At 42.2% G+C, this 27,930-nt stretch overlaps 1 protein-coding gene across 15 annotated transcripts in view; it reads right to left on the bottom strand.

The window, feature by feature from the left end:
- The window catches only part of TCF20 (transcription factor 20), a 198,012-nt gene that overhangs the window by 2,192 nt on the left and 167,890 nt on the right, over nt 1-27,930 (bottom strand). For 14 of the 15 annotated variants that reach the window (XM_082239968.1, XM_082239972.1, XM_082239979.1 and 11 more), the window contains one exon: nt 22,346-23,620. Coding sequence is in view for 2 of the 15 variants with exons in the window: in XM_082239973.1 (XP_082096099.1) it covers nt 23,603-23,620 (18 nt within the window). In the remaining 13 variants the exon portion in view is untranslated. Of the gene's footprint in view, nt 1-142; nt 285-3,025; nt 3,214-4,447; nt 4,587-6,156; nt 6,331-6,448; nt 6,610-7,873; nt 8,027-10,905; nt 11,078-22,345; nt 23,621-27,930 lie in introns of those variants that run through there. The other variant, XM_082239974.1, reaches the window with a different exon arrangement.

Here is a 27,930-nt window from a genome sequence, read left to right as displayed (position 1 = left end):
TAATCTGATTTCTGACGCTGATAAAACTGATCATCCGATCATAATAATGGAACAGGCTGACTTGAACCCATAGAGAATACCCTTTTTCTGGTGAAGGCAGGAAAGTTTGTTCCTCACAAACTCTTCTTCCCTTTCAATTTACCTGCTGAGAAAGGTATGAAAGCTTCTCGCTTGACAAACTGCCCATTGGCATCCAGAAAGTGCTCCGGCCAAAACTGATGCGGGTTCTCCCACATGGTTTCATCTTTCAGCACGGATGACAGGTTGGTCACGATTGTGGTACCCTGAGAACATCCCCCCAGAAATAAATGTGATTTAGAATAATGGACGAATAAAGCAGATTCATTATCTCTTTTTGTTTAATATCTCTCATGGGGGGGGTCGTCCTCTTCCACCGAGCGCGCAGCTTCGAGAGGGACGCACATGGAGCGGGGAGGGAGGAAGGGGACAGCCGCCTAGCCAGCCAGATCAGCCGAATCAACCCTGGCGATCAATGGGGTGACAGATGTCGCAGCCAGATCGCCCTCACATCCTATCTCCCATTTCTTTTGGACAGAGCCGAACAGAAAATCTGCATCTAGATCCAATACACCTCAATATATTTCCCGAAATGTTGGACTACCTAGGCTTGGATGCTAACAACTCAATTAGAAATTATTTAAATGTTAAATTATATTAATACATCTTTTTCATCAGCATTTTTCATCCATTTCCAACACATAAATGTGAGCTGAAACACACACACACACACACTGAACAAGCAAACAAACAAACAAACAAACAAACATAAAAGTGTACCAATTGATTCCCAACAGCTAACCAAATCTTAACTTTCAAAAACTGGTTGTCATAACTGAAGACTGCCCATTGTCATGTTTGCTTGTGAAACATCAGAATGTGTTGGCCTCCAGATAGTTGATGTACTGTGGCTTCCCCAGCTTGTTACTATGGTGGACAGTAAGAATACAATCAGCCATAGTATCATGAAGTGGCTGTTTGAGTTGGGGGTGGTGCCATCATTATATTTAGGCAGTAGGCAAAAACTTTCCTCTATAACCATGTCTTTGGTCTCTAACTAACTGTGGCCTTTTACAAGTGGGTAGGATGTAATTAATCTATTTTTTTATTTCACCCTCTTGTTTTTAACGTATCTGTGTGTGGGGTTTTCTTTCGTTGTTTGTCTCTTTAGGTTGCCTTGGGTAAGATAAAGTTACTATCAAATTTAAATATATTTATAACCGTGCATTACCCCAAATAACAGTGTATTACCTCCAAAACCATTACAGGCGTACCTTGGTTCCCAAATGGAATCCGTTCCAGAAGTCCATTTGACTTCCAAAATCGTTTGAAAACAAAATGGCGCAACTTCCGATTGGCTGCAGAAGCTTCCTGCACTCAATCAGAAGCCGCAGAAGCCACGTTGGACGTTCAGCTTCCAAAAAATGTTCAAAAACCAGAACACTCACTTCCATGTTTGCGGCATTTGGGAGCCAAAATGTTTGAGTCACAATGCGTTAGAGAACCAAGGCATGACTGTACTGTGGTGTGGTGTAGTGGTTAAGAGCGGTAGTCTCGTAATCTGGGGAACCGGGTTCGCGTCTCCGCTCCTCTACATGCAGCTGCTGGGTGACCTTGGGCCAGTCACACTTCTCTGAAGTCTCTCAGCCCCACTCACCTCACAGAGTGTTTGTTGTGGGGGAGGAAGGGAAAGGAGAATGCTAGCCGCTTTGAGACTCCTGAAGGGGAGTGATAAAGCGGGATATCAAATCCAAACTCTTCTTCTGTCATATTAAGCAACCTGATCAAAAAGCTCTTATATGATTGTCAGGGGTTCAGGAGCAGAGGAGAGGGCAAGAGAGGAAACAGAGAGCGAGGGGGAGGAGGCAGAAGAAAGGATGAGTGATGACGACGACCCGAGATCTCCGAGCCTTTCCAGTGAATCAGAAGATTCACAAAAAGGAGCACCAGTGGCCAGGGCAAGGGGGGAGACTAGGGGGACACCCCAGGAAGAAAGAGCCAGAGGGGACTCAGAGGGGAGCAGTTGGAGATCGGGACCAACGTCACCGCCAGAGAGTAGGAAAGAGGAAGAGCGCCAGGGAGCAAGCGCTGGCAGCTCGCAACAGGAGGGAGGGCACGAGTCAGGAGTGGCCACACCTTCATCGGGGAGCAAAGTGATGGTTAGACGGAAAGTGGAAGGTTGGGCGCGCGCGCCAAGTTCAAATGCACAGGAAGGTGGCGCAGTAGGCAGCCCGGAAAGGGAGCCAGGTCCTAAAGCCCGGCGCAAGGAGACAGAAGGGTCCGGGGGGTCAGCGTCAGAAGAATCCCGGAAGGAAGAGACCCAGGGGGGCAGAGGGACCCAGAGGAGAACTGTCAGGCGGAAAAGGTGGAGCAGGGCTAGGATATTAAGTTGGTGCGCAAGGGGCGGAGACTCAGACGGAGCTTCGCCGATCTAAGCATAAGACGTAGGGTTGCACGCAGCAGCTCGAGAATGGAGACTGTAACTCAATAAAGACTTTTATTTAACGATCGCTGGCTAGCGTGATCCTCTGTGAGCTCGGATTTGGAAGTAACCCTGACAATGATCATGGACATTCTCCTAAATATTTACCTATTCTATTCTAAATATTTCCCAACTATTCTACTACTTTCAAGCAGATGCATGGAATGTTATAAATTGGCTGACTCTTACAAATCTGATTTCCAAGGTAAAATTGTACTAGGGTCATACTTTTGTCAGGTCAGAGGATATTCATAGAATCACAGAATTGTAGAGTTAGAAGGGACTGCAAGGGCCATCTAGTCCAAGGCAGGAATCTCAACTAAAGCATCCATGACTGATGGCCATCCAACATCTGCTTTAAAATCTCCAATGGAGAAGAGTCCACATTCTCATTAAGCTTCAAAGGCCTGACATTGGGTATATTCAATACTAATTGCAAAAAAGCTTTGTTTTTGCTGTTTGTGATTATCTATTTACATAACTCTTTGCTCTCTTTCACTCTATCTTCTCTCTAACCCATCATACCTTTGGGATGAAGAAGCCTTCCACCTCTGTATCACGGTATGCTCTATGGAGTATGCCAGCAGGAACAATATCCCCAAAACGTTGAGTTTCATGGATCACAGCACGAGTGTAAGGCATATTTGCCTGGTCCTCTAATCTGACAGATCTGTTCCTACCAATCACTGCATCAATTTCTTCTTGGACTTTACCTGGAAAATAAGAGAAGGATGTAACTTACAATGGAAAATAAGAGAAGGATGTAACTTACAACGGAGAAACAGGGAGATCTAAACGTTCTTTACACCAAGAAGAATGCATGAGTTGTCTCACTGCAGATCTTTCAACACTGTTTTTCCAGGGATGGAGGAAACATCTAAATCAGCTCCAACACAGTTCTAGAATTGGACTCTACTATGTACTGTACAATGTGCGTTCTTTTATTTATATATCAATGCATGTTTATGTATGTGTGTTTATTTGGAAATATATTTTATTTGTGAACATTTATTATCCAACCTTTGCCAGTTAGAACAAAAGAATTGCAATAATAATGGAGATATAGCATTACAAAAATCAATAATTTTAAGATGACCCACACACAAAATTAATAACACAGGTATTAGCCTATGCCGTTCTGTGTGTCATGTGAAATTTATGTTCACTTTAAATTGTAGAGTTCAGTGAAAGCTGGAGAGCTTTGACAGAAGATAGCTTTTGCCCCACACTTTGAAGGCACAGGTCTGCAATTTAAAGCACAGTTTCTGAGTGCTTTGACCCATCCCCCTGTCCCCCCACTGCTCTCCCTGCGAAAACTCACTTTTAAAATGCTGAATCAAAACACATGAAAAATTTAGTTTTCTGGTGATTTCTGTTTGCAATGATACAATGGGGAAAGTGCTGAGGCAAGAAAAGCATGTGGACACAAGGCACAAACCTGTGCCTAGAAACACAGCACAAAAGGAAGTCTGGTTGAGCTTTATAATGCTGCAATATATTCAGTCTTATCAATACTAATCTGATTCCCTCTCTGCTGTTTGAATAGATTCTACTTCCTCCTTTGATGCTTTTCTTTTTTTCTACTTGTTTATATTGCTATTGTGCTTACTGTACTTTTTATATTGTTATTGTACTTATCTGTAGTTATTTTATGTTTTTGAATTGCCTTGCAGACCGTTTTATAGTCCAAAGATGGGATATATTCTCCCCCAGCCCCGGAAAACTTTCGCGAAAAGGAAGGATTTACAGTACATTCTAAAAGCTCACCTTGTCATGCTCTGGTAGGCTTCCTAATGGAGAGGATTCTATAGAAATAGGGCGATTATAGAGAAAACTCTACTCTGTGCCTTGATCCATCTGACTCAGCAGGTAGAAGCAGGGCTTCCTCCCAAGACCTTCATGCACAAAGAGGTGGTCCCTAAAACAATACTCAGCAGTGGCTCTTACTCTGGATGTCAGGATGGAGGATCATGTAGAGCAGGCCCCAGCGCAAGGTAGTGGTGGTGGTCTCCGTGCCAGCAGAAAACAGGTCACCAATCATCAGAGGGAGGTTTTGGTAATTGAAACTACTGTTTTCGCCCTTTCTCTGAGGAGACAGTATACAGGTAGAATGTAAGAGACGCTTGCCAGGAATTTCCTGAGGCCTGAAGTACACATTAAACCTTCCATAGCGTTGCTGCCAAAAACACTACTACTAGTTCTCTCCCTCTCCTCCGAGGCATGTAGGAACACTGCTCATACTGTGGCAGCATCATTTTATACATTTCTCACTTTCACCTAGCCAAATGGTGTGGACTGTGTAGCAGCAGGTAGGGACTTACAGCACAAAGATTACAGGGGATAAGAGAGGGCGCTGCACGGGGAGGAGCTGTTTTAAGGAACAGTTGGAGAATTCCACGCAATAGTGCTGTGATATACATGAGTGAGTTTCCCACTGCGACACAGCCATTGCTGATCATGCCAGCAGAGCATCCATGCTACAGTTCTTTCCACAAATGTAACATGGCAATTTCCAGCTTAATCCTATTGCTTGGCACATTCTAATACAAGACAAACTAACAGGTTGCATTTCATCTCCAATAGGTCTAAGGCAAACTCTGGAATACCTAGATCACCTACTGAGATGGAAACCTGGAAATATGGAAGCTTTGTAGCTGAACAGTTCCCAAAGCTGAGAGATATGTCAATTGGCATATCTATATGTCAATTGCATGGTGTTTCATTTATATGTCAGTTGCATGGGGTTTCATTCAGGAAGTAAACAGCCTGGAGAGGTTCCTGGATCCACTGTTGTTGCTGGAGCCTCAGTAGCTTGGAGCAACCTTTACCAGCTTCAGGTGCTATGTCAGCTGTAACTATTCTTGGGCAGAGGTAGCTTGGCCATGGGGGGCCAGGTACTGGTAGCTTCTAGACTGGATTACTGCAGTGTGCTTTATGAGAGGCAGTACATGAGGGGGATCCCAAAACTGCAACTGCTACCAGGGATTCTTTAGCTGTGATTCCTGCATTGCAGGGGATTGGACCAGATGACCCTTGGGACCCCTTCAAATTCAACAGCTCTATTATTATTTCCTTTAGAAAATAAAAATATTTATTTTAAAAAACCCCACCCAATTCTATGAATGCTGCAGCTAGATTGCTAAGTGGTGCAGCCTACCGTAAGCATATAAACATGCTTGTTAAAACAATGGTACTATCTGCCTTGGCTGCCTACCTGCTACTGGGTCACGTTGAAGGTTCTGTTATTGGTAAATAAAGCCATAAACACATTGATACCTGATTACTAGAGAGATGGCCTTTGACCTTATCGACCGGCTCAGTCACTGAGGTCATCTGAAGAGGCCTTCCCGGTGGTGCCACATGCTTCTGAGGTCCACTCCACCATCGCTAGGAGCAGGGCATCTAGCATGGTGGCACTCACTTCCTCCTTATTTTAGATGTCTACTAATGAATTGCAAATTTTGCATAAATTGTTTACAAGTCTTTCCAGAATGGCAATCTCAGCCATGTACAGTTTTTTTTTTTGTCAAAACAGTTTTTGAAATGGTATTATGTTTTGTTTTATTGGGTTATATATTCTGTACACCTCTTTGATTTCCCCCCCTAAAAATGTAGTAGTTTATAAAGATTTGTTACATAAATGAAATGCACCTCACCTTCTCAACTTCTTCCAAAAATGCCTCAGTGATGTCTCGCTTGGAGGAGGGATCCCAAGTTTCTTTGTGTTCATTCACAAGCTCACCTAAATAGTCCATTAATTTCTTTTGATGACAAAAGGCTTTCTGCATCAATCCAGGGATGTGTGTCAAAAAGGGCAGTGAATTAAGAACCTGATGCCAAAATAAAATAAAAATAATAGTAGTAGTAGTAGTAGTAAATACTAATCAGACCCAGGATCTAACAGTCACATAAGCATGATCACCCTGCCCCCAAAACAACTTATCTTACCTGTGGCAAAAGTCCAGCTTCTTCCTTCATGGACAGTTCAAGGTAATGAAGTAAACTCTGGAATTTCTTATCCTTGTAGTCAAAACGATTGCCAAAAGTGAGGAAGCAGATCACATTGCTAATTGCATTGTTTATGAGATAGTGAGGATTAAATGATTGACCTGAAAAGGACAGAATAGCCCAAAAATGATATTAGGACACATCCAACTGGTATAGCTCAGTTGGTAGAGCATGAGACTCTCAATCTTAGGGTTGCTGGTTTGAGCCCCATGTTGGGCAAAATATTCATACCTTGCAGTGGGTTGGACTAGATGACCCTTACGGTCCCTTCCAATGACAAATTCAATAATTCTATCCTCCACAACCAATACTCATCAATTGTTTTAGCATGTGTTGAACAATCCCTCCTAAATCCACAGAAATTCCTAAGAGAGAAGTCATCCAAAAGCCTATCTAGCATACACAGTCTTAATATTTTTCTCTCAGGTGTGTGTAACCGGGGGGGGGCAGGAGGGGCAGCTGTCCCCCCCCAATCAATACAAACCAATACAAATCTGAGGTTCTGCCCCCTCCTAACAAAAATCATGGCTATGCCCATGCTCAGGGAGGCTGAGAAACCTGCTACCATTTGTTTCCCTTGCTTCTTGATCAAATGGTTTAACTTTACGAATTGGTGTCTGAGTTTGCATGTTTTTTTTTCTTTCCTCAAGATTCCCTTTTCCACTTGGGCTCTGTCTATCAGATTATAAGCCTGCAGACAGTTGCTGTCTTGTTTTCTTATCTTTTAAAATTCTAATTTTCTAAACTTTTGTAATGCCTAGAAAATGTTAGCTGCTTTTTAAATGATAAATAATAAAAATAGGTCAGTTGTTGTTGCTTTTGGCGTGGTAAAGCAGATGCAGAAATGTCAACTGAACTTAAGATTCGAAGAATGAGAAACTAAGACAAACTGATATTGACAGATTCACCCACCCTCTGTCTTAATCAGCCTGATTCTTAATCTGAACTCTTGCCGTGGGTGCCTACTATATCCCTATGGCGGTAGATAATTAATTTCTTTATGAAAAGTCAACCAATTGCACAAATTTTCTTTCTGGAAAGAAAATCTTATAGAAGTAAGAGAAACACACATCACTGTCCTACACTCAGATGTACAGTATTATCCTTTCTTAAAGTACATTACTTAGGTCATCAGAAGAAGCAAGACTTTGTCAGTATGCCAGAACTGGAGGAAGGACTGATCCTGATCCCAGGAAGATGCAAATGCTCCGAAGACTCAATGAAAGTAGTGAGGGAGGAAATATTCACGGTATAGGAAATGCCCCACCCATTTTTATGATGGAGATAACCATCTGCCTACATCTTCCACTTGCTTTTTAAAGGTATCACCCTTCACCCTTCCCAGTTTTCCTAGTTTTAACACACCTTCCTTAGAACTAAACACTGAGCACAAATGTCCAGCTTCCTCAACCACCAGCTGCTCCAGAGATTTCTTTCCCATTCCAAAGTCTCTCAGTATGGAGAGGGTAAATCTCCTCTGATCCTTCCAGGCTTGACTGTACTGTGCCATCACCAGTCCTGAAAAAGTGAAGAGGGGAAAAAAGTGTTTTGCTTGTACATTATATTTTAAAGACCTTGCTGGATAACCCTTGGTCAGCAACAAATTTCATGGCAGGGCCACCGTGAGAAATGGAAGACACATGGACGGCCAGCTCCCTGACACCCACGAAGCAGCTCCTACGACCTATTCTCTTGCCTCTTCATTAGCAGTTGTGAGAACCTTGGCTCTGCGGCCTTCAGCTGCTAAGCCCTGTTTTAAAACCACCAATAGAAAGCTGGATTTGGAGTCCATCTTCAGCCTAATAAGCCATATTGCTTCTGTTGGGGCTAACCAAACAGCAAGGCCTCAGCTTGAACTGCTTATTCATATAAAATATATGAATGGTGTATAACAATAGTATACCACCCTTCATCATAATATCTCAGGGCAGTTCACAGAATACATAATAAAAACAAATAAATAATTAAAAGAAAATGGGGGGCCACCAGGTTGGAAGATGGCCGACAATAACATCTCTCCGACCCACATGAGGTAATTAAGAGGCTGCTATGGGAAGTATGCAGTCTTCCCGACCCCCCAAGGAGATGGGGGGGGACTGCCTGGCCAGCGGTGGCCATAATGCACCCCCGGATTCGAGAGATAATGAACTTGGCACCAGCCCTCGGTGAAGTCGGCTCTTCCCGGACGCTGTCTCCAATCTGCGTGTGCTGGTTCGCTTTAGCTTGAAAATACAATTGGAAATATATAATTGGAAGAAGCTAAAGCACATACATCAAGCAAAGGTCGGGAGATAAGACTGCTGATTAATGGATCTCTGGGATCGGAGCGGCGGGCGAGGACAAATAAATCAAGCGACGAAGCGCCATTAAGAGATTGGTATGTCTGGAGTGAAGAAGGGGGTGGAGGAAAAAACTTTTCTTTGACTTATGTGAGTATTAATAATCCTCCACCCCAAAGAAAGTGGAATCGCCGTATTTTATTAATCACAAGCAGGAATTTAAAAACGGTGTGGGATGAATTAATGATGAATGAAGAGAGGATTGGTAAATATCTGAGAATGGAAAAATTCTATGACACAGTTTTAAAATGGCGTCTCGCAAGACAGGCTTGTCTAAGAAAGACGGGGGGAGGTGAACCAGAACTATTGGAATGTGAATGATGATTGGAATTTGATCTTAACCTGGCAGAGCCCTCTATGAGATATTTTACAAGCCTTGGAAAACTAAAGGGCAGACCGAAGATAAACTTTTGAAGGAGGAGGGGAATGGCGGCTGTCCCTATGAGATATGACTTGTGGAGTGTGTAAAACCCACACAAACAATGTTTGCTTCCAACCTGCCTGTGAAGATTATCAGAGATCGCAAAGAAAGGAATATATGACAACAACAACAAGAAGAAGATGAAGAAAGTAATAAAGAGACTATCTGGATAGAACTGGATAGAACTGTTTAATTAAAGCAGTAATAGAAGTGATGTTTGGATCCTCGTTCGGAGCTTGATGTATGGGTACCCCCAACAAAATTGAAAAATTTGGCTGTATAATTTGGAATTAATGTGATTTGAAATAATGTGATATGATTGGCCTGTTAATAAAAATTATGTTGTTTTTTTAAAAAAATAAAAGAAAACAGCAAAACAATAACCCTCACTTCTTGCAGTCACATTTAAAAGGCTGTAGAATATTAATCAGCCCAGGGCCTGGTTGAAAAGGAATGTTTTCGCCTGGTGTCTAAAAATATATATTGAAGGTGTCAAATGCACCTCCCTGGAGAGAGGATTTCACAAATGGGGAGCCACTACAGAGAAGGCCTGTTCCCCTGTTGCCACCCTCCAGATCTCACGTGGAGGAGGCACATGAAGAAGGGCCTCAGATTATGAACAAAAAGTTCGGGACGGTTCTTGAGGTACATAGATATAAACAAATACTTTATCCCATAATATTGGCATTGATAAGATAAATTACCACAAGAAGGAACCTAAGTAGCTCTGATATCTGCTTATACCAGTTATGCCATAGTTTTATGGCAAAGAACACCTGAACTATATGAATATATACTGAAGCCATGACCTCATTTTTTCCTTTTCAATATCTTTTTTAATTTCAAAATTATGTGTGTTATGTGTACAAGCATTTCAGCAGATCACAATAACAATATTTTAAAATGATTTCATTTAAAATTATAAAAATATACAGTTGTGTTGTACAAGTACCTAAAGGGACTATAAAGTATATAAAAAAAATTATCATTAAATACACAATTTAACTACACAGGGCCCCTTCCCCGCAAGCATGTGGGGCCATTCTGACTGACTTTGGCAAAGGGCTGATCAGGAAGGAGAGAGTTAGAAGCACAGAGAACTCCCTCCCTCTGAAGCCCAAATCAGTATAAACTGATTGCCAGTTTCACTGAGAAGTAGGGAATTGGAAGAGTTGCTCCAACATGGATGGTTTTGTCATACAGGGCAGATGTATATAAGAAGTCCCTGCTTGGAATGGATCTGTAATCTATTACACAGATGAGTGTTCTGGCATGGATAGGTTTCCTGTGGAACCTGGGCTTAGCAAGAAGGTGGAGAAAGCTTCTCCTGAACGACTGCTGATTGGGGAGCTTCAAGGATCCTATATCTCTGTCCTCACAGTTTTCAGGTTTCTTCTAATAGGAGTCCGGGGTCATGACAGCCCCTTTCAAAAGCTTGATTTATGCACTGAAATGGGCATAAGTAGATTCTGAACAGGTCTCTAGGGAAAATGCTGAATACCCCACAGCCTCCAAGTGCAACTTTGCATTAAGAGAACGGGACTTGGTGTCACATTTGCAATGCTAGCGTAACAAGCGGTGGCTGGGGACTCCCAACCCCTTTCATCTTCTCCAGGAACTTGGGGCTCCAGACATACCTTGATTGACTTCTCCGTATCCCAGATGTTTGTAGATAGGAAAGAAGGGGCGATCAGCAAAATCTTCTGATTTATGGACTAAAGCTTCTTTCACAGCCTTGTAACCATTCAGCACCACCACATTTGTCCAGAAGTTCTGCAGGCTATAAATATTCCCATATTTCTTACTTAGCTATAAAGACAAGAAATGGGGGACATTTTAAGATTTCTTACCATTCCTACTCTGTCAAGTCCCAGGGCCAGTTACAGCATAATAATAAAATAAAATAAAAAATAGAGAAAAAGTTAGCATTGCAAAAGCAAGCCAAATCATGCCAGTGAAAACAGAGCAGTACACATTTGACGGAAGAGGTGGGACTGATAAAACAAAATACTTCAACTATAAAAGGTGAGAATAAAGGGATACATCTTCAGCATAGGGACAAAGCTTTGCAGATGATGCACCTCAGTGGGGCTGCCACAGAAAAAGCTCACTACTAGGCTGCCATTCCCTGCTCCTGAGGGTGACAGAACTACCAAGAGAGACGTCTCTGCTGAGCTTAACATTGCATGCTGCATTTTGGACCAGCTGACATTTTCAAAATGTCTTCAAGGGCAACCCCATGCAAAGTGCAGTGCAGTGCAGTAGACCAATCTAGAGGTGAACAGTTGTAGCATATATAATTGAGGACTAAATTGATAAAACCCAGTCCATGAGAATGTATTCTGCCCAATGTTCCAGAATCCCTGGAGCAGAATTGCTTGCAGCGGTATTGCTTAATGTCAGAGCTGCTTCCAGATCCCAGCTCACATAGGATCACGCTAGCCAGCGGTCACTTTATAAAAGTCTTTATTGAGTTACAGATTCCATTTCCAAACTGCAGCGTGCAGCTCTACGTCTTAGAAGCTAGACCGACGAAGCTCCGTCTGATTCCCCGCCTCCTGTACACCAACTTAATACCCTAGCCTTGCTCCACCTCTTACGTCTTTCCTTCCTTCTCTGGGTCCCTCTGCCCCCTAGGGCCTCTTCCTTCCGGGATTCCTCTGAAGCAGACCCCCCTGACCCTTCCGCCTCCTTGCGGCGGGCTTTAGGACCTGGCTCCCTCTCCGGGCTGCTTACTGCGCCACCTTCCGCTGCATTTGAACTTGGCGCGCGCGCCCAACTCTCTACCTTCCTCTTGACCGTTTCCTCGCTCCCTGATGAGGGCGTGACCACTCCTGACTCATGCCCTCCCTCCTGCTGAAAGCCTCCGGAACCCGATACCTGGCCCCCTTCCTCCCCGCTGCGCTCAGCTGGGGACGCTGGCCCCGATTTCCAACTGCTGCTCTCTGAGTCCCCTCTGGTCCCTTCTTCCTGGGGTGTCCCCCTGGGTCCCCCCTTGCTCTGACCACTGGCGCTCCTTTCTGTGAATCTTCCGATTCACTGGAAAGACTCGGAGATCTCGGGTCGTCATCATCACTCATCCTTCCTTCGGATTCCTCCCCCTCGCTCTCTGTTTCCTCCCCTTCCTGCGTCTCTGCTCCTGAACCCCTGACACTTAATTACATATGTGGAGAAGGAAAACTGCTATTGGAGCCAGATAAAAGGCCTAGCAAGGATAACAGTGTTTACCCAACAAATAAATAAAAAAGCTACTGTTGATATTTTGGAGAGGACAGAATTTAAACCTTGGTACTCTGCTAAAATAAACACCAGCAACTGTTTCATAACATCCAGCAGAGCAAATTATTCCTGTATAAAGCAAAGTATTCCTGAATAAAGCTATATTCAATTATGCTGCCAGTAACAGACCCATTCCATGGATGACCACAGGAAGCACAGAAGCATCTTGCCCATGCCCAGCACAGCCTCACTCATTCCTCCAAGCGACCAAGACACAAGGCAGCCACAATAACCTCACATCAAGAATTACACTCATTAGAACCACATAGTCGAGCTTTTACCCTGGATCATAACACTTTTTTGTTATCTTACTATCATCATAGGATTCAGTTATTCATTTTAGGATTCACGTTAAGATTTGGTAGAAGTAGCGCAAAGACTTTGGAGGTTTGGAGTACATTGTCAGCAATATGCCAATGACACTCTACTATAGGGTTGGGTTTCCTTCTGCATTGTGAAAAATGCAAGCACAAAATCTCCTTGCCATGTTTATGGGAAATATATTCACCTGCTACATGGCGAGGCATTACTGGCCCAACAGTTGACCCTCTCCTTTTAAAGAGTGGGGCAGGACCAGTCAGTTGCACTGTTCTTGTCCCAAGCAAAAAGACTGGGGATGCAAGTGAAAACTCCTATAGCTCTAAGAGTAGTAGTAGTAGTAGTAGTAGTAGTAGTAGTAATTTATTTATACCCCACCCATCTGGCTGGGTTTCCAGCAAAATATTAAAAAGTGAGTATGAGACTTCCTATTTTCTTCTTTTCTTTTCCTTTCCTAACTTTCCTTTTCTTTTCTCACACTTATTCTCTTTCTCTTTCTTTTCTTTTTTCTTCTTTTTTTATATAAGTAATTTTTATTAATTTTAACATATAAATTATAGTACAAACCACAAAATTTCGCCACCTATACAATCTTTTTTTGGACTTCCATCAGCACCTCTGAGGATCCACCATTTTAACCACTTCTTATGCATTTCTTAAGTTCATATTGCCTTTAACTATAACAACTAATCATCCTCCCCTATATCCATTTTTGCAATAGTTCCAATAATTCTCCTCACAAAACTTCTTGCAAACCTACAAACGTGGTCTGATCATCACAATTACTTTTCAAATAGTCTGTAAATTTACGCCAGTCTTCTGTGAATTTCTCGTCCCGCAGATTTCGAATTCTTCCTGTTAGTTTATCTAATTCTGCATAGTCCATTAATCTTTTTTCTTTTCTTTTTTCTTCTTTCTATGTCTTTTTTCCTTTTCCTTTCTTCTTCTTCTTTTGTTTATTTAATTATTTAAAATTTTGTGTATATTTACAATGTTTTGTTTTGACTTTGTAATAATTATGCTAGAATAATAAAGCATTTAAAAAGAGAGAGTATGTGACTAGAATGCAAATCAATGTGTGCCACAAAAACACACAGCAAAGAAGCCTTTCATTTCACTTCCACAAATGACTCATTCACACTTTCCTTTGTTCAACATTTCTAGGCACAAGTCCAGGCTTTCCAGGTCCAGATCCAACTTCTTTCTTTCTATCTTCTCTGATTAAGTGGTAATGATAGAGTTTTCCAGTGGAGAGTGAGGGGCTAAAAAAACAAAGTTTGATATGCACCAGGAAAGCACCAACCTGCGCCTAGAAAATGAGTGGTAAAAGACAGTGCTTTTTTCTGGGGGTACTCAAGGGAACGCAGTAATAGCACCGTTTCCCCCCAAGTGTTAAAAGTGTGGCACTTACTGTAACGACTTCAAGGTGAGTGTTGGAACCTTTTTTCTTTTTCTTTTTTTTTTAAAAACACTGGCAAAAGGTAAATGGGGATGAGCCCAAAGAGTTAACAAACCAACAAGAATCTTTCCTTGCAGGCATTTGCATTTTCAAATCTTAAAAGCATTATTTTGCGATCTAAATAAGTCTCCAGAATGAAAGGTTGCAACCACTGAATGTTCTCTTCTGCCCTCAAGCAGCTTAACTGAAGATTCTAGTTTTGTTCACCAAATAATGAGATTTGAAATATGCATTCTGGGTAGATTATCCACTGCAAATGCAGGATCACAAAAATAACCATTAATGGAAATTATTGTTGCTCCTCTTTCAGCCCTCAAATTCCACAGAATGCAGTAAACCTGCAACTTGCACACATTTTACTTGTGTGCATTCAGCTGCAAAAAAATTAAAAAGGGGTGGAAATTGGGCGCGGTTCCAGGAAAAAATGACTTTGGCTATCCCACCCACCACTGAAGCCAATGGCTTTTGACGATCCCCGATTTTGGCTTTATTCCAAGAACATAACCCTCACGTAAATTGCCAGTTTACTGCATGCCTAGTTATGGAAGGCGTACTTGCAGTACCAGGGCCAGATTAAACCCAAGTTACCAGGGCTTAAAGCCTGCTGAAATCCATAAAACAAGTTAGTCCCAACTTACTTAGGGTTCCATCATAAGCTAGATCCACTAGGATGAGTAACCCAGCCCACACAGCCCCCATGCAGTGCCAAAAAATGGTGCAAGCATCAGCGGTCATGTGTGTGCTGATCATGCACAAATGAGGTCACCTCTACTAAAAAGAAAACAAAATCTCAATCAGGAGTTCTTAGGAGTTCAGGAGTTCTTTGGTGTGCCACATTTTATGGGCTCTAGAGCAGTTATGGAAAGCAACATGTGTTTCCAAGCCTAACTGAAGCATGTTTGTGGTCACCTTCCTTTCTCATACTGCTAGGGTGTGGTTCCAGATAGTAGTTATTTCTTCCCCCTGCAGTCCACTGCCTGCATTTCCCCACGGACCTCTGCTCTTCCTGCCCAACCCTACTGCAGACAGAGGCCAGAGTGGTGCATGATCTCCACAAGGCCCAAGTAGCCCAACTTTGCTTTGACACCTTCCAAGTTTGGCACAGCAAATGAAACCTGAGGGTGTGGGTAATACTGGCCAGACATGCCCTTTATTAACACTATGGAGTGCTTGGGTGTGTATAGGCTTGCTTCATTTCTGTTTCCCAGCCCCCAGGAGGCACTTACCTGGGTAAAAGAAACATGAGGGTTGTGGAAGTCAATCTGCAATATAGTGCCAATGAAGGGCAGGGAGACTGGCCCTGGAGGGTAGTGGCTCCAGCGTTTCCGACGCTTCATGTAATCAAAGGCCAAGATGAAAATAACGAGAAAAATCCCCAACAGCATGGGGTTGTTCCATACAGCTGTGAAGAGGGAGCGCAATGGCAGCAAGCGATCCATGATTTTGTTCTTCTCTGGATAAATCCCCTTCTGCTTTCCTTCGCCTTCCTCTCTCCTCTGTCAGCCCCTTTCTGTTTATTTTTCAACTTGTACGTGTTGTTCTAGCTGCTGCTCCTCCCTATCCACATAGTTGTGCTCTCTTCCAAGAAAAAAAGCTCGCTGCTCAAGTTTCGCAACAACTAATCTATCACAGCAACAAATGAAAATCTTGTGGGAGTTGCATCGGACAATAGCCCCGCCTGCAGGCAACAAGCCTGCCTTCTTGCTGTCAGTAAACAATACTTGTCCTTGCATGTTAAGTGTCCATAAATAACTTTGGAGAGTGCCCACATGCAATTGTCTTTTTTTTTTTTTAATGAATAGTTTTAATAAACTGATTTAAAATGTTCAGACAGTTCCATCCAGCTTGTTTCTCCCTCTGCAGCTCTGGGTGCTGAACGACAGTCACAATTCCCCTCGCCTGGGGATCACCACTAACATAATGATCAATTCTTTCTGTGGACGTATCTAGACAGTTAAAAAATCTGTTCCTACCTCATTTCAGCTGCACAAGCACAGCAACTATAGATTTGCCCATACATTCATTTATGCTTGTCCAGCTATAATATCTGATCTAGTCAGGTTTCCATGTTTTCAAAGCGCTTCAAAAGTTCAGATAGTAGAAAAGGAAGCATTAGCCTCCCCATAAAATTGACCAGCGGTGCTGCAAAACAGATTGCTGTACAGTTCGTATGACTGCTGTTGATACATAATGAAGATTGTCCGTGATGAATAGCACATTCAAGCACTACTGAATGATTTAATATATAATACAGTACTAGCCATATATGTGTTAATAAAGTATTCAGAGTTACATTGGTTAGACCAGAAACTGTGACCTCTTCTAGTCCCTTTCACAGGACAGACTTTCAAATATTGACTTCAGAAGGTAACATAATATCCATTGGAGCTGGTGGAAGAATACCCAGCTGCAGTTTTCTCCTCTTTTTGAAGGCTGGATGATATGGAGAAACATTTAGGCAGCACAGAGAAGACATGCATGAGATGTGAAACTGATTAATCTGAAGACGTTACTATGTCTATATTTATATAGATAATAATGATAATAATGATAATAATAATGATAATGATAATGATAATAAAAAAACAACTTCAGAATTTGCAAACAATAACAACAACAACAAATGAAATCCAGGAAGTTTCTGATGTCCTGTATATCTTTAATTATTGCTCTCTCTCTCTTTTTATTGTATTTTGATACAGGAAGAATGCAATAAAACCAAACAGGAGACTGGTTCCCAAAATGCCTGTTTATCACTGGCTTCAGACTAGTAAGCACTCTCCTCTTGTGGGTCAGAGAAGAAATCTCAAAATATGCAAAATATGAAGCCGTATGAAGTACTGATCAGAGCGAAATATATAACAAAGCAATCATAAGCAACATTTGCACTTTTTGTAGAAACAATAAAATTTCAAAACACGCACACAAATAGTCAGTGTATGCCCTCTAGTGTTACTCTCGGGTTTGACAGGATTTACAGGGAATAGTGTTCAGTCCTGAGTTCTCACCTGGTTTATTCCCCTCTCTCCCATCTCCCATGTAGATTTTTCAAAACATGGAGTAATAGGAACACATTTAAAGATAGAAGGGTGGGGGAATACCTTGTGGAGAAAGATTTGAAGATGTGGATAAACCAAGGAAGAATGCTGGGAGCAAAAACAATGAGATGGGGTGGGGAATCTCCTGTCTGTGCCAAGGCTGCCCCTCCCAGTCCATTCAAGGCAGGATTACCATTGATGCAACAGGTTCGTGCCTGCAAGGAGGCCCAGAATATGAACTTTCATTAAGAAACATTAACTAAATCTCTGGTGTTCCTGGAATGAAAGTTAGACACTATTGCTGTATTTTGGGGCTGTTTGGGCTATCTCTGCTGTCTCTTCTAGGTTGAACCCAGCCTATGGCAGAACTGGCCACTCTTTTTCCTTCTAAGTTGAGGACAGAACCTCTCTCTGTGTAAAAAGGTAAAGGTAAAGGGACCCCTGACCAATAGGTCCAGTCATGACCGACTCTGGGGTTGCAGCGCTCATCTCGCTTTATTGACAGAGAGAGCCGGCATACGGCTTCTGGGTCATGTGGCCACAGGGGCGCCGACTCATAAAAAATATTGGGGGAGCCCGCGAAAGCTCATGAATAATAAATAAGCTCATGAATATGCAGATAAAGTGGCGCCGCCTTCTCGTGAGCGAATAGGGGAGAGCGTGCTGCGCCTTTTAATCAGCTCCGAAGGAAATTGGGTGGAGCTTTTGCTCGGGAGGGAGGGCAGGAGGCATGCAGCCCGACCCTGTGCATTTTGGGCTGGGGGAGGGGCGCGGTGGCGCTCTGCTGGAGGGGCACCCGAGATTATTGGGGGGCAGAGCCCCCCCAAACGAATTTTTGAGGGGGCTCGGGCCCCCTCAGGCCCCATGGAGTCGGCGCCTATGTGTGGCCAGCATGACTAAGTCGCTTCTGGCGAACCAGAGCAGTGCACGGAAATGCCGTTTACCCCCCCCCCACTGGTTCGGTACCTATTTATCTACTTGCACAGTCTCTCTCTGTGTGGTGGTGGTTAAATAGGTGTTTGATCCAAAAGACTTTTGCAAAGTTGGGAACAGGTGGTTATAGCAAGCCAGCCTTTCTGTTCTGTTGCTGTCAGCCAATGGGGTGGTGGTGGATCACTGCTCTAATCCTGTGTTTGCTCCTCTTGCTAAAGCTGCAATCTCAACCTAATTTACATGGAAGTAAGCGCCCCACCCCCACCCCAACTCAGCTGGAGTTAGTGCTAAGTAAGCATGGCAAGGATCCCACTGCAAAGGGCTGACATGCCCAGTTAAGACGTCCCCTTCTGCAAGATTATTTGCTCATGGAGGCATTTTGAGGAGGATGTCGTTTATGATCTCCTGTAGTCCTGCCAGGACTCCACAGGGTCTTTCAGAAACTGAAAGGGGGGGTGGGAGTTGTGGCTGCTCTCCTCTCCTTTAGGCTTGTTTGCCCATGAGAAACATTGGGAAGTTGAGAGGAGGAGGAGGAGGAGGAGGATCATTATTCTAGCTGGCTTTTGCTCCCTTTGCTAAAGTTGCAATCCTAATCCCATTTACCTGGGAGGAAATCCCATTATAGAAGTGTATGGTTGGCATCAGTCTTCTGTACAAAACAATCCATAAACCATGATTACCTCAAAAGGTAAGCCCCAAATAGATTATACTGGGTTTTTCTTTTGTGTTCACATTCTGGATTGTTTACTCAGCAAAAATTTCTGGTGAGTTCAATGGAAATTACCCCCTAGTAAATATATATGGGATTGCAGCCTGTGTCTCCCAAAATTCTGAAGAACACCCTCAATTAATTTTGTAACCAAGTTATCTGCAGCAGATGGGACTCTTTCACAATCAAATTTCTGGCCAAGCATTTTGCTACACTCCCCACCTGTTCAGCATTCTCATAACTTCTCAAATCAAGTTTACAACCGAGTACAAACCTAATCTGTCCCATGAGGTCGCACCTGTTTGCTCATTTTTATTCTACCACCATATTATTCAACCTCCTCAGTATCGTTGCTGCAATAAAGGCAGTGGCATTTATTTTTTCAATTTTTATTCCACTGTTCTGTGAAGTTCAAGATCCCACACAAGCTTTTCAACAACTTTGAGGATAAGGTTAGACAAAGACCGTTTTCAAGTCAGGTGGTAGGCAGGGACCCCCGTTTTCTCTCCTGCCCTCTTCTTTCTGTTTTATTCTATCATGCACACAGGAACCCCAGCCCATTTTACAAACACAGATGCACCCGTTTCCTCCTCACTCCCCCATCAAGCACTCCCTGCCTTCTCTTCCTCCTCCTTCCAAATTGTTATTCGTTCTTGTGGTCTGTTTGCAGCCTCCAAAGCATCTGCCCAGGGCTGGCTCAACCATGAGGCAAGGTGAGGAAACCGCCTCAGGCGGCATGGTCCACTGGGGCAGCAGTTCCTGATGTTGAATCCCCCCCCCGTTCCTGATGTAGATCTTCCCTGGCTTGGAGGGCCATGGCATTTTGGGATCTTCATCAGATACTAAAATGTACTGGGCCTGCCCTGCACCTGCCATTGCTTCCCTTCACCACCTAGCTTGCACTCCCACAAGATGAGTACCCAGCAATGAGAATGATGGGGAAGCATGCAGGCAGATGCACAAGCTCAGAAGCTCAACCCTGAAGCAAAGCAATGAGAGCACCTGTCCAAAGTCTTCTCCCATCTCGTGGAGAACAGAATACTTTTGGTCTCATCTAGCAGGACTGTTATGGTCTTCCAGGCTACACACAGAAGTCCACAGAACTCTAGAGGCAGAAGAGTGGAGGTTTGCACTTGAGACTAGGGACACTTCAGGTGTTTGCAGACTCTGTATTTTGCAGTTGGGTTTCAGTGGCACACCAGGAAATTCAGATTGCACAATCATAGCGGATTTGGAATGCTAAAGGAAGAAATGCGAAGCCTGCTCTTGGGAAGATAAAAGAATCGTAGCCAGCCCTGCCTGCAAAGTGTAACAGATCAAAGATGCAGGAAGCTTTATCTCATGGAAGGTACTAATGCAATGCAAATACACCTGGCAATTAGAAGACGGATGGACAAGAACAACTGAAGTGTAACCTTTTTCTGCCATATTGAGTTTTCTGCCATTTGTCAAGAGCTGAGTGAGGCTGCTCCTTTCATGGTGCATATGCTTTACCACCAATCACATCCTTCTAGATCTTGTGGATATTTTCCAGTTTGCAGGATGCCAATTATAGAGTGGTTTATCCTAGGAATCCTTGAAGACTTGCTTAAGTGTAAGACTGGAGCCATCTCTGAATACAGAATCATTTATAAGAGGAGGGGCTTGTTGAACCTTGGGCATGACAGATTTAACTATGCTGCACTACGCTTGGTATCGTTTACAAAGGTTTTCTGTTGAGAACTTGGCTCAGGATTATTACGCTATGATTTCAGACATTCTATCTTTGTTCCCCAGCATCAGAAAATCCCAGCTCGCAGAACAGCAGTAGCATTGTGGGAATTCCAGTGTATGAATGGTAAACACATTAACAGCTCATATTGGATAAACAAATGTAATAGTGAATGAGTTGACTTTACCTACCTCACAACTGCAGTGCCAGAGCAGGAACTGGAAATAACCCAGGCAGGAATGAATGGTAGTGAACTTTCTTAGATTAAGGGGCATCATGGTAGGAGTAAGTGTTGGGAATCTAAACAGTATGTAAAATACCACTTGCAAAAGTCACCACTGAAAATGGAGCCACAGATGCTGTAACTCAGTGATGGCCAAACTTGGCCCTCCAGCTGATTTGGGACTACAATTCCCATCATCCCTGTCCACTGGTCCTGGCAGCTAGGGATGATGGGAGTTGTAGTCCCAAAACAGCTGGAGCGCCAAGTTTGGCCATCACTGTCGTAACTAGAACAGGGACCAATACTGAAGGTAAGCTTTGCTTCTGCACATGACTGTGGCATGATGGGAAGCTTTGCTTCTGCACATGATGCTACACAAACTGTTCTAATACCAAGACATTCCCTCATCATCCCAGAATGTTCAGTTCATATTGAGATCATGAAAACATTACACTCTGACCTGTTCTTAATGCATAGTTGACCACATCTATCAGAATGTAATTGTTTAAGCTTTGCTATATCAACATCATCAACCATGATGATGTTGATGATGTTTGCTATATCAATCACTAGTTATAATTTAATTAGGAGGTTTTCATGCCTGTCTAGTTCTGTGCTCCCTTTCCCAGCCTTTAATCTATTGGTGATTAATGCCTATATGAAACCTTTACTTTGTACTTGTGTTAACCAATCAGCAACAAGCGCACCTTTACTTTGTACTTGTGTTAACCAATCAGCAACAAGCACACGTGTGGCAATGTTGTAATATTCAATAAAAGGGACTCCTTGAGGCTTGCTCGAGAAATGCCTCCCAGATGACACCTGCTACTCGTCTGTCGCTTATTTCAACCCAACACAATACTATGGTAGTAAATAGGTGATGAAATTGGTGAGAAGAAGCAAAGGGAGCAGATGCAGTAGTGGTGATAGTCAGAATACAGAGGAAGATTTTTCTTGTAGACTCCGAATTGCTAAGTTTTCATTGTGGAATCTAAGTGCAGAGCTCACGAGTACTTATAACAATTGCAAATATCCCAGTGGTCAGCAACAGGATGTCCTCTAAGTTAAACAGCATGTCTCAGAGGAATCAGATGGCATTTGTGAGCTCATGTACCTTTAATATCAACCCCAATGGACTATCCAAAGCCTGATGAAATGAGTAATTCCAGGGCTGTGAATGTTGTAAAAATACAGGAACAATGTTGGTAGTGGCTTCTGCTAGATAAAACACCCTCAGAAAGCTTGCTGTATATGAGTGTGAATAGTTTCTCTGAACCATTCAAGGTGGCTAGGGAGACATACTTATCTTAAATCTAAGAGAGCTAAGTTGGTGTGCAAATGACCCAAACAGCAATCACAGAAAACTGTGACAGAAAGAGCAAAATACATTACATTCCACAGAAGAAACAAGGTTAAAATGAAGTTTATTAGGTTTTTTTGTGGGGTTTTTTTGTTTTGTTTTAGTTTTTTATATAAAACTGTTTGTGAAACAGCTATTTTATTCCCATGGCAGAGTGACCACTGAAAGATGCACTAACCCCTTCTTAAGGCCTTAACAAGAGAAAAAGTTTTGTTTTTTAAAAAACTCAAATGTTTAAAAATTACACAATGTACAAACAAACTAAAAGTAACCATGTGGTGCAGGCTGCTAAATAGACATTCTCCCTTCCTTCCTTTGGGAAACAAAAGACAGAGAAGAGAAGGGTTAATTGGATTTTCCTGGTCAGCTTAACACACACTGATTATGTCAACATTCAGACTTCCTGTTGAATGCCCCTTTCTAGCAGGCAAGCCCACATCCTCCTCCAGACTAGCCCCCAAAAGGCAGCAGCTCCTTGGAATGACTTGGGAGTATTTGTCAATGCCAATATTGGCACAAATCCCCCACCTTTTGGTACAGAGTAACGTATAATAAGGTCAGAATATCTGTATATGAAGCTAATAGAAGCCACTCTTATTTCACAAGTCACATGACATAGGAGTCTTCTGGTGCTTCCTTTCTTAATAAAAATAAATAGCGTTTCTTAAAAAGAAAAAAAATCCCCTTTTCACACATACACAAATACAAACATCCCATTCCCTGCAACCATTCATTCCCACCTCCCACCCCTACGGACAATTTCACCAACATACAGGGGGGGGGGGGTTCATATTCTTTAAAACCTGGGTTATCTGTTGTGGAAGTTGGAGTAAAGAGACAAGTTTGATTAAGCAAGCTCATAACTCCTTTTGAAACAAGCTGAGTTCCATTTGCAAAGGCCTTGTTTGAATTTTACTTATACTTGTTCATAAGCAACTTGGAACATATATGGGTCCTAAAAATTCAATTTAATGCATAAAAAGGGATAGCGCACCTTTCATTTAAAACAAGTCTATCAAGACTAAAAATAGATCTTTATATATATAATCTATATATATATTTTATCCCTCCCTCTTTAATTCCCCCACTTTCTTTTCTTTTCCCTCCCCATCCCATAGTCACTATGGAGATTGTGTCCATGAAAACAGCTGGTTCAGACTCCTTGATCATATTCTGTGATGTTGTCGGTCAAGTGTGATGAAAGAGTTGATGAAGGAAGTGCTGGCATTGGCAGGCACATCAAGAGAGGGGCATGACTGCACAGTGGGAAAGAATCCATCCAATCATGAATGTCCACCGCTTTCTTATCTCAACAGCTTAACCTGTAACAGGAGAAAAGCACTGCCATTAGAAAAATGTGCACGTGCTAAACATTTTTTATTAACCTGTTGGCAAAATTTAAGTCCATAGCCCAAGGAAATGTTGTAGCAGCAATACTCCAAGAACTTTAAAACTTGGTAGAACTGTTTATGAAAGTGTAGCATTTATAATTCTTTTATTCTTAAACCAAAAACCCTTTTAAGGTCGTGAAAAGCAAGCAATTCTTCAGCGATTATATGAAATGAAAAATTATAGCCCATTCCTTTCTGTTTAAGTGTCCATGTCAGAATTCATTACATTTAGTGCTGGGATATATGGCTGTTGGAAGATACAATGTGTGGCTAATTTAATCAGAGGGTGAATCTCTGCTGTAGCCTGATAACAGGGCAGCCAATGAAAGGGGCTTCATCTCACCATACTTGTATGGCCCTGCACAACCACCAGATAGCAACCATTAAAAAACCAACTCAGAATTACTATCTAATGATAGATTGGCAACCATGAGTACACACTAAGGAGATGCTTTAACTACAGTAGCCAGTATTGTCTGGATTTAGAGGTAAGATCAGCTGAAATTTATTGGTTCTATTTTACTGGAGGCACAAATGTCACTTTAAGCAGCTTGTGCAATGGCATGTGTATGTATTTAATTTCCTTTGTAGACCATTATTAGTCACTCTATGACAAGAAGTTTCAGACTCACTCCATTCTGCTAGTTAAGAGTGTTATACTCAGCCTTAAACATTCTGCAAATGCTTTAGGTGAAGTTCCTTTCAGATTGTCCACAGAATGTGAACTATTATTATATCTTTCCTGCATCTTAAATCTGGAGCCCTTCCTATGAATGTTTGTCCTTAAGTAAGCACCATAAGATTCAGTGATACATCCAAGTAACTGTGCACAGGGTTGCAGCCTAAACCAACCAACACCTAAAAGGGGCTTAGCTAAAGTGTGAGTCCTTTGCACGAGCAGTGGGGATCTTAAGAGTGATACTGACTTTTCAAATTGACTCTTCCATGCTTGCTGTTGTATGGATATATCAGATATGAATGAGCCCTATTCCCAAAAAGAGGGGGAGGGGCTGGTTAGCCTTTCTATCTATCAGACCACTTTTCTCTATTATGAGTGGGAACTGGGAAATTCAACTGAATTTTCAGGTTGAATCATATCCCCTTATATCTCCTTGCTTCTTAATTGTTGGTCTTATTCCTGAGCACACTGGCTACCAACCATATATCTTTCAGATACTGTAAACTATTTTGGACCACTGACTTTTACTTCTACAGGAGGTATACATGCATCTTGCATTTGAACAGCTTAAGCAAAGAAAGAGGACTTTTAGGTAGATTTTTAAAACTAACTTAAAAACTTAACTGTGAAGCGTGAAGACCGCTCCCTGCAAGGCCCATTCCACCTGGCCTAGGAGGTGGGGCCCAGACTCACCCAGCCCTACTATGTTAAATATGTATTCTGTAGTTGACCTCCTTTGTAATGTTTTATTTTGAAACATTTAAGATAATATTTTAGTTTTCTGTTATGTTGCTTTGACTGTAAACTCTATATTTGATTTTCTTCAGATTGTTTTATTTTTGTTTTACTGATTTAATATGCTGTAAACGGCTTTGAAATTTTTCTTAAAAATATAAAGCAGTGTAGAAATTTAATAAATGAATACATTTCTTCAACATTAAATGCATTTTAATTCCTTTAAAGGAATCTTTTTTTCCCCAGTCGTAAAACTCTGCCTTAGTTTTTAACTCTCTGCTTGCCCTTAGGCATCCACTTTGGTTCTGTTGTCCAATCTTGATATTTGGGGTGGGGTCTTTTTCTTTTTTCTTTTTAATGGCATGAAGTCTTGTTGCTGTAAAAAGCATTATTACTGTTTACTGATCCTTGGAGAGGCAGAAATGAATGGCTGGAACAAGGCGAATAGAATTGGGAGAAAATCCTGTGTGTTACAAATTTTCATGACAGATACATATTCGCGCTCTCCTTGAAAGAGCTGGGAAATCTGAAAAATTGGGAACTAACGAGAACACATCTGGCTGATCCCTGAGAACACATAGCCCTGCCACTGCAAAATCTGCCTCTGCTATCATGTGGACAGGAAGAGAAGCAAACACAATTCCCCAGTACTGAGTCCAGCAGCATTTATTGTTCTTTTGGCTCTTGAACCTACTCTTCTTCCAGAAGGAAGCAGGACCGGGAATGAGTTCCAGAAGGGCACAACCTTTAGTGCAGATGAAGGCATGCAGAGTCTGGAGGTTTGGTCTAGCAAGTATTACCGACAAGCATATTCTCAATGCTGTATCATCACTGATAAGCTTTGCAGTCAGACAAATGCTTCTGGGTGTAACAGGCCACAAGTGCTGTGGCACTGAAGGTATGGTAACCCCTTAATTTGCCCTAGCCTGCAGACAAATAAACTCTAGACTTAGTAATGCCAAATACACAAACTCACACCCTTCTGTTCTAGATGAATTTAACCTTTGAATCTATATTGCTAAAGCATGTAAGAATCCCCATCCCAACCTTCACATGCATTCAAAAAGTAACAGCACCCACCCTTCCAACCATCCTCCCCAAATATACCAGCCATTTTATTTTCAATTTTATGCACTATTTCTCTTTTACCAAGAAAATCAAGCTGGAAATATACTACATACAAATAGTTAAGTAAAAATAGAAACCAGCATCAGCCCATATGACATACTGTATTATAACTGGCATATGATGCACAATGCCCTGAATTTATTTGGACGGCATAGAAATCCTTTAAAAAATTATAAAATATGTTGAAGCAGAGTTGTAGGTAAACGGCTCTTTTGAAAGTAACAATCTTAGCCAAGAAGACGTATGATACTCACGTACTTCTCCCATCCCCTTACATGCTGGCTTCAACACTTCTATGGTGGATTTTTAAATCCAAGTTTTTCCATTAGACATAAGTCAGAAAACTGGCTTAATTTGTTTACTAACCAGGATATGAAACTAGGATCCAATGATTTAAATTCCTAGAAGTGGGAAGCCAGAGAATTCCAAAATGTATAAGTTGAAGTCTCATAATTAGAAACATAGCTGCTCTTGCATATACTGCCCTGTTACAAGTTAACTGACAGTGGAACTACCCTCCACTGCTTATGGAAGCACATCAAAACTAATTTCACTATTTTGATGAATCAACAGAAGAAAATAACCAATGTACATGGGTGGCACTGTGGTCTAAACCACTGAGCCTAGGGTTTGCCGATCGGAAGGTCAGCGGTTCGAATCCCCACAATGGGGTGAGCTCCCATTGCTCGGTCCCTGCTCCTGCCAACCTAGCAGTTCGAAAGCACATCAAAGTGCAAGTAGATAAATAGATTCTGCTCCGGCGGGAAGGTAAATGGCATTTCTGTGCGCTGCTCTGGTTTTGCCAGAAGTGGCTTAGTCATGCTGGCCACATGACCCGGAAAAACTGTCTACGGACAAACGTCAGCTCCCTCGGCCAGTAAAGCGAGATGAGCATCGCAACCCCAGAGTCGTTAACTGTCAGGGGTCCTTTACCTTTTAACCCATTCTCTACTGCCAGTCACAGATCTAGGACACCTATAACTTAAAAGAAGCTACCTCCCCCAACTTATTTACAAAGTAGGCATATTTTTCTGATATCAAAAAAGACCTAGGTAAAGTGTAAATGGACATGAGACAATTAACTGAAAAGAGATATTCCTAAAAATATTAAAAGCAAATGATTGGCATTCATAATCCATTATAGGTTTCTTTAGAAAGAGCTGGGAGACTCCTGCCTCAGGCTTTCGTATATTGGAGGCCTGCCCTTACCTGGAAACAAGCCAGAGCACTAAACCAGAAACTCAGAGACAGGCAACAAGACACACAACACTGCTCCTTTGTGCTCTGCTCTCTTCTAATTCCTGGAGACAATGCAGATCACTAGATTCATTCACAGTTCATCTTCTTGCCTCAGAAATGTTGCAGAACTACTGGAGCAACCAGCTCAGAAAGAAACAGGTGGAGACATTCCATCTCTGTGTGACCAGGATAGCCTTTATGTATTGCTTTCAGGGGCCTTCACTGCAACAGGAAGAAGGCACATAGCCAAACCATTCTAAATGACACAGCATTTTGTGCACTACCCTTCAGGTATTAGGCAGTTCTCCAGGCAGTTCTCCTGATAGTTCAAAGGGGTTGATATTATAGTATTGTTTTGTGCCTTGCCCTGGATTGCCTGCAGTAATAACAAATCTTATAAATGAATAAAATCTGCTCTGTTAAAACATTCACTTCATAAAGTATCAACAAAGCCCATTCA

The sequence above is a fragment of the Podarcis vaucheri genome (genome assembly GCF_965113315.1).
Source record: "Podarcis vaucheri genome assembly, chromosome: 10".
Classification (NCBI taxonomy): Eukaryota; Metazoa; Chordata; class Lepidosauria; order Squamata; family Lacertidae; genus Podarcis; species Podarcis vaucheri.
The sequence above is the reverse complement of the archived record's forward strand: the minus strand, read 5'-3'. Positions and strand labels throughout refer to the sequence as shown.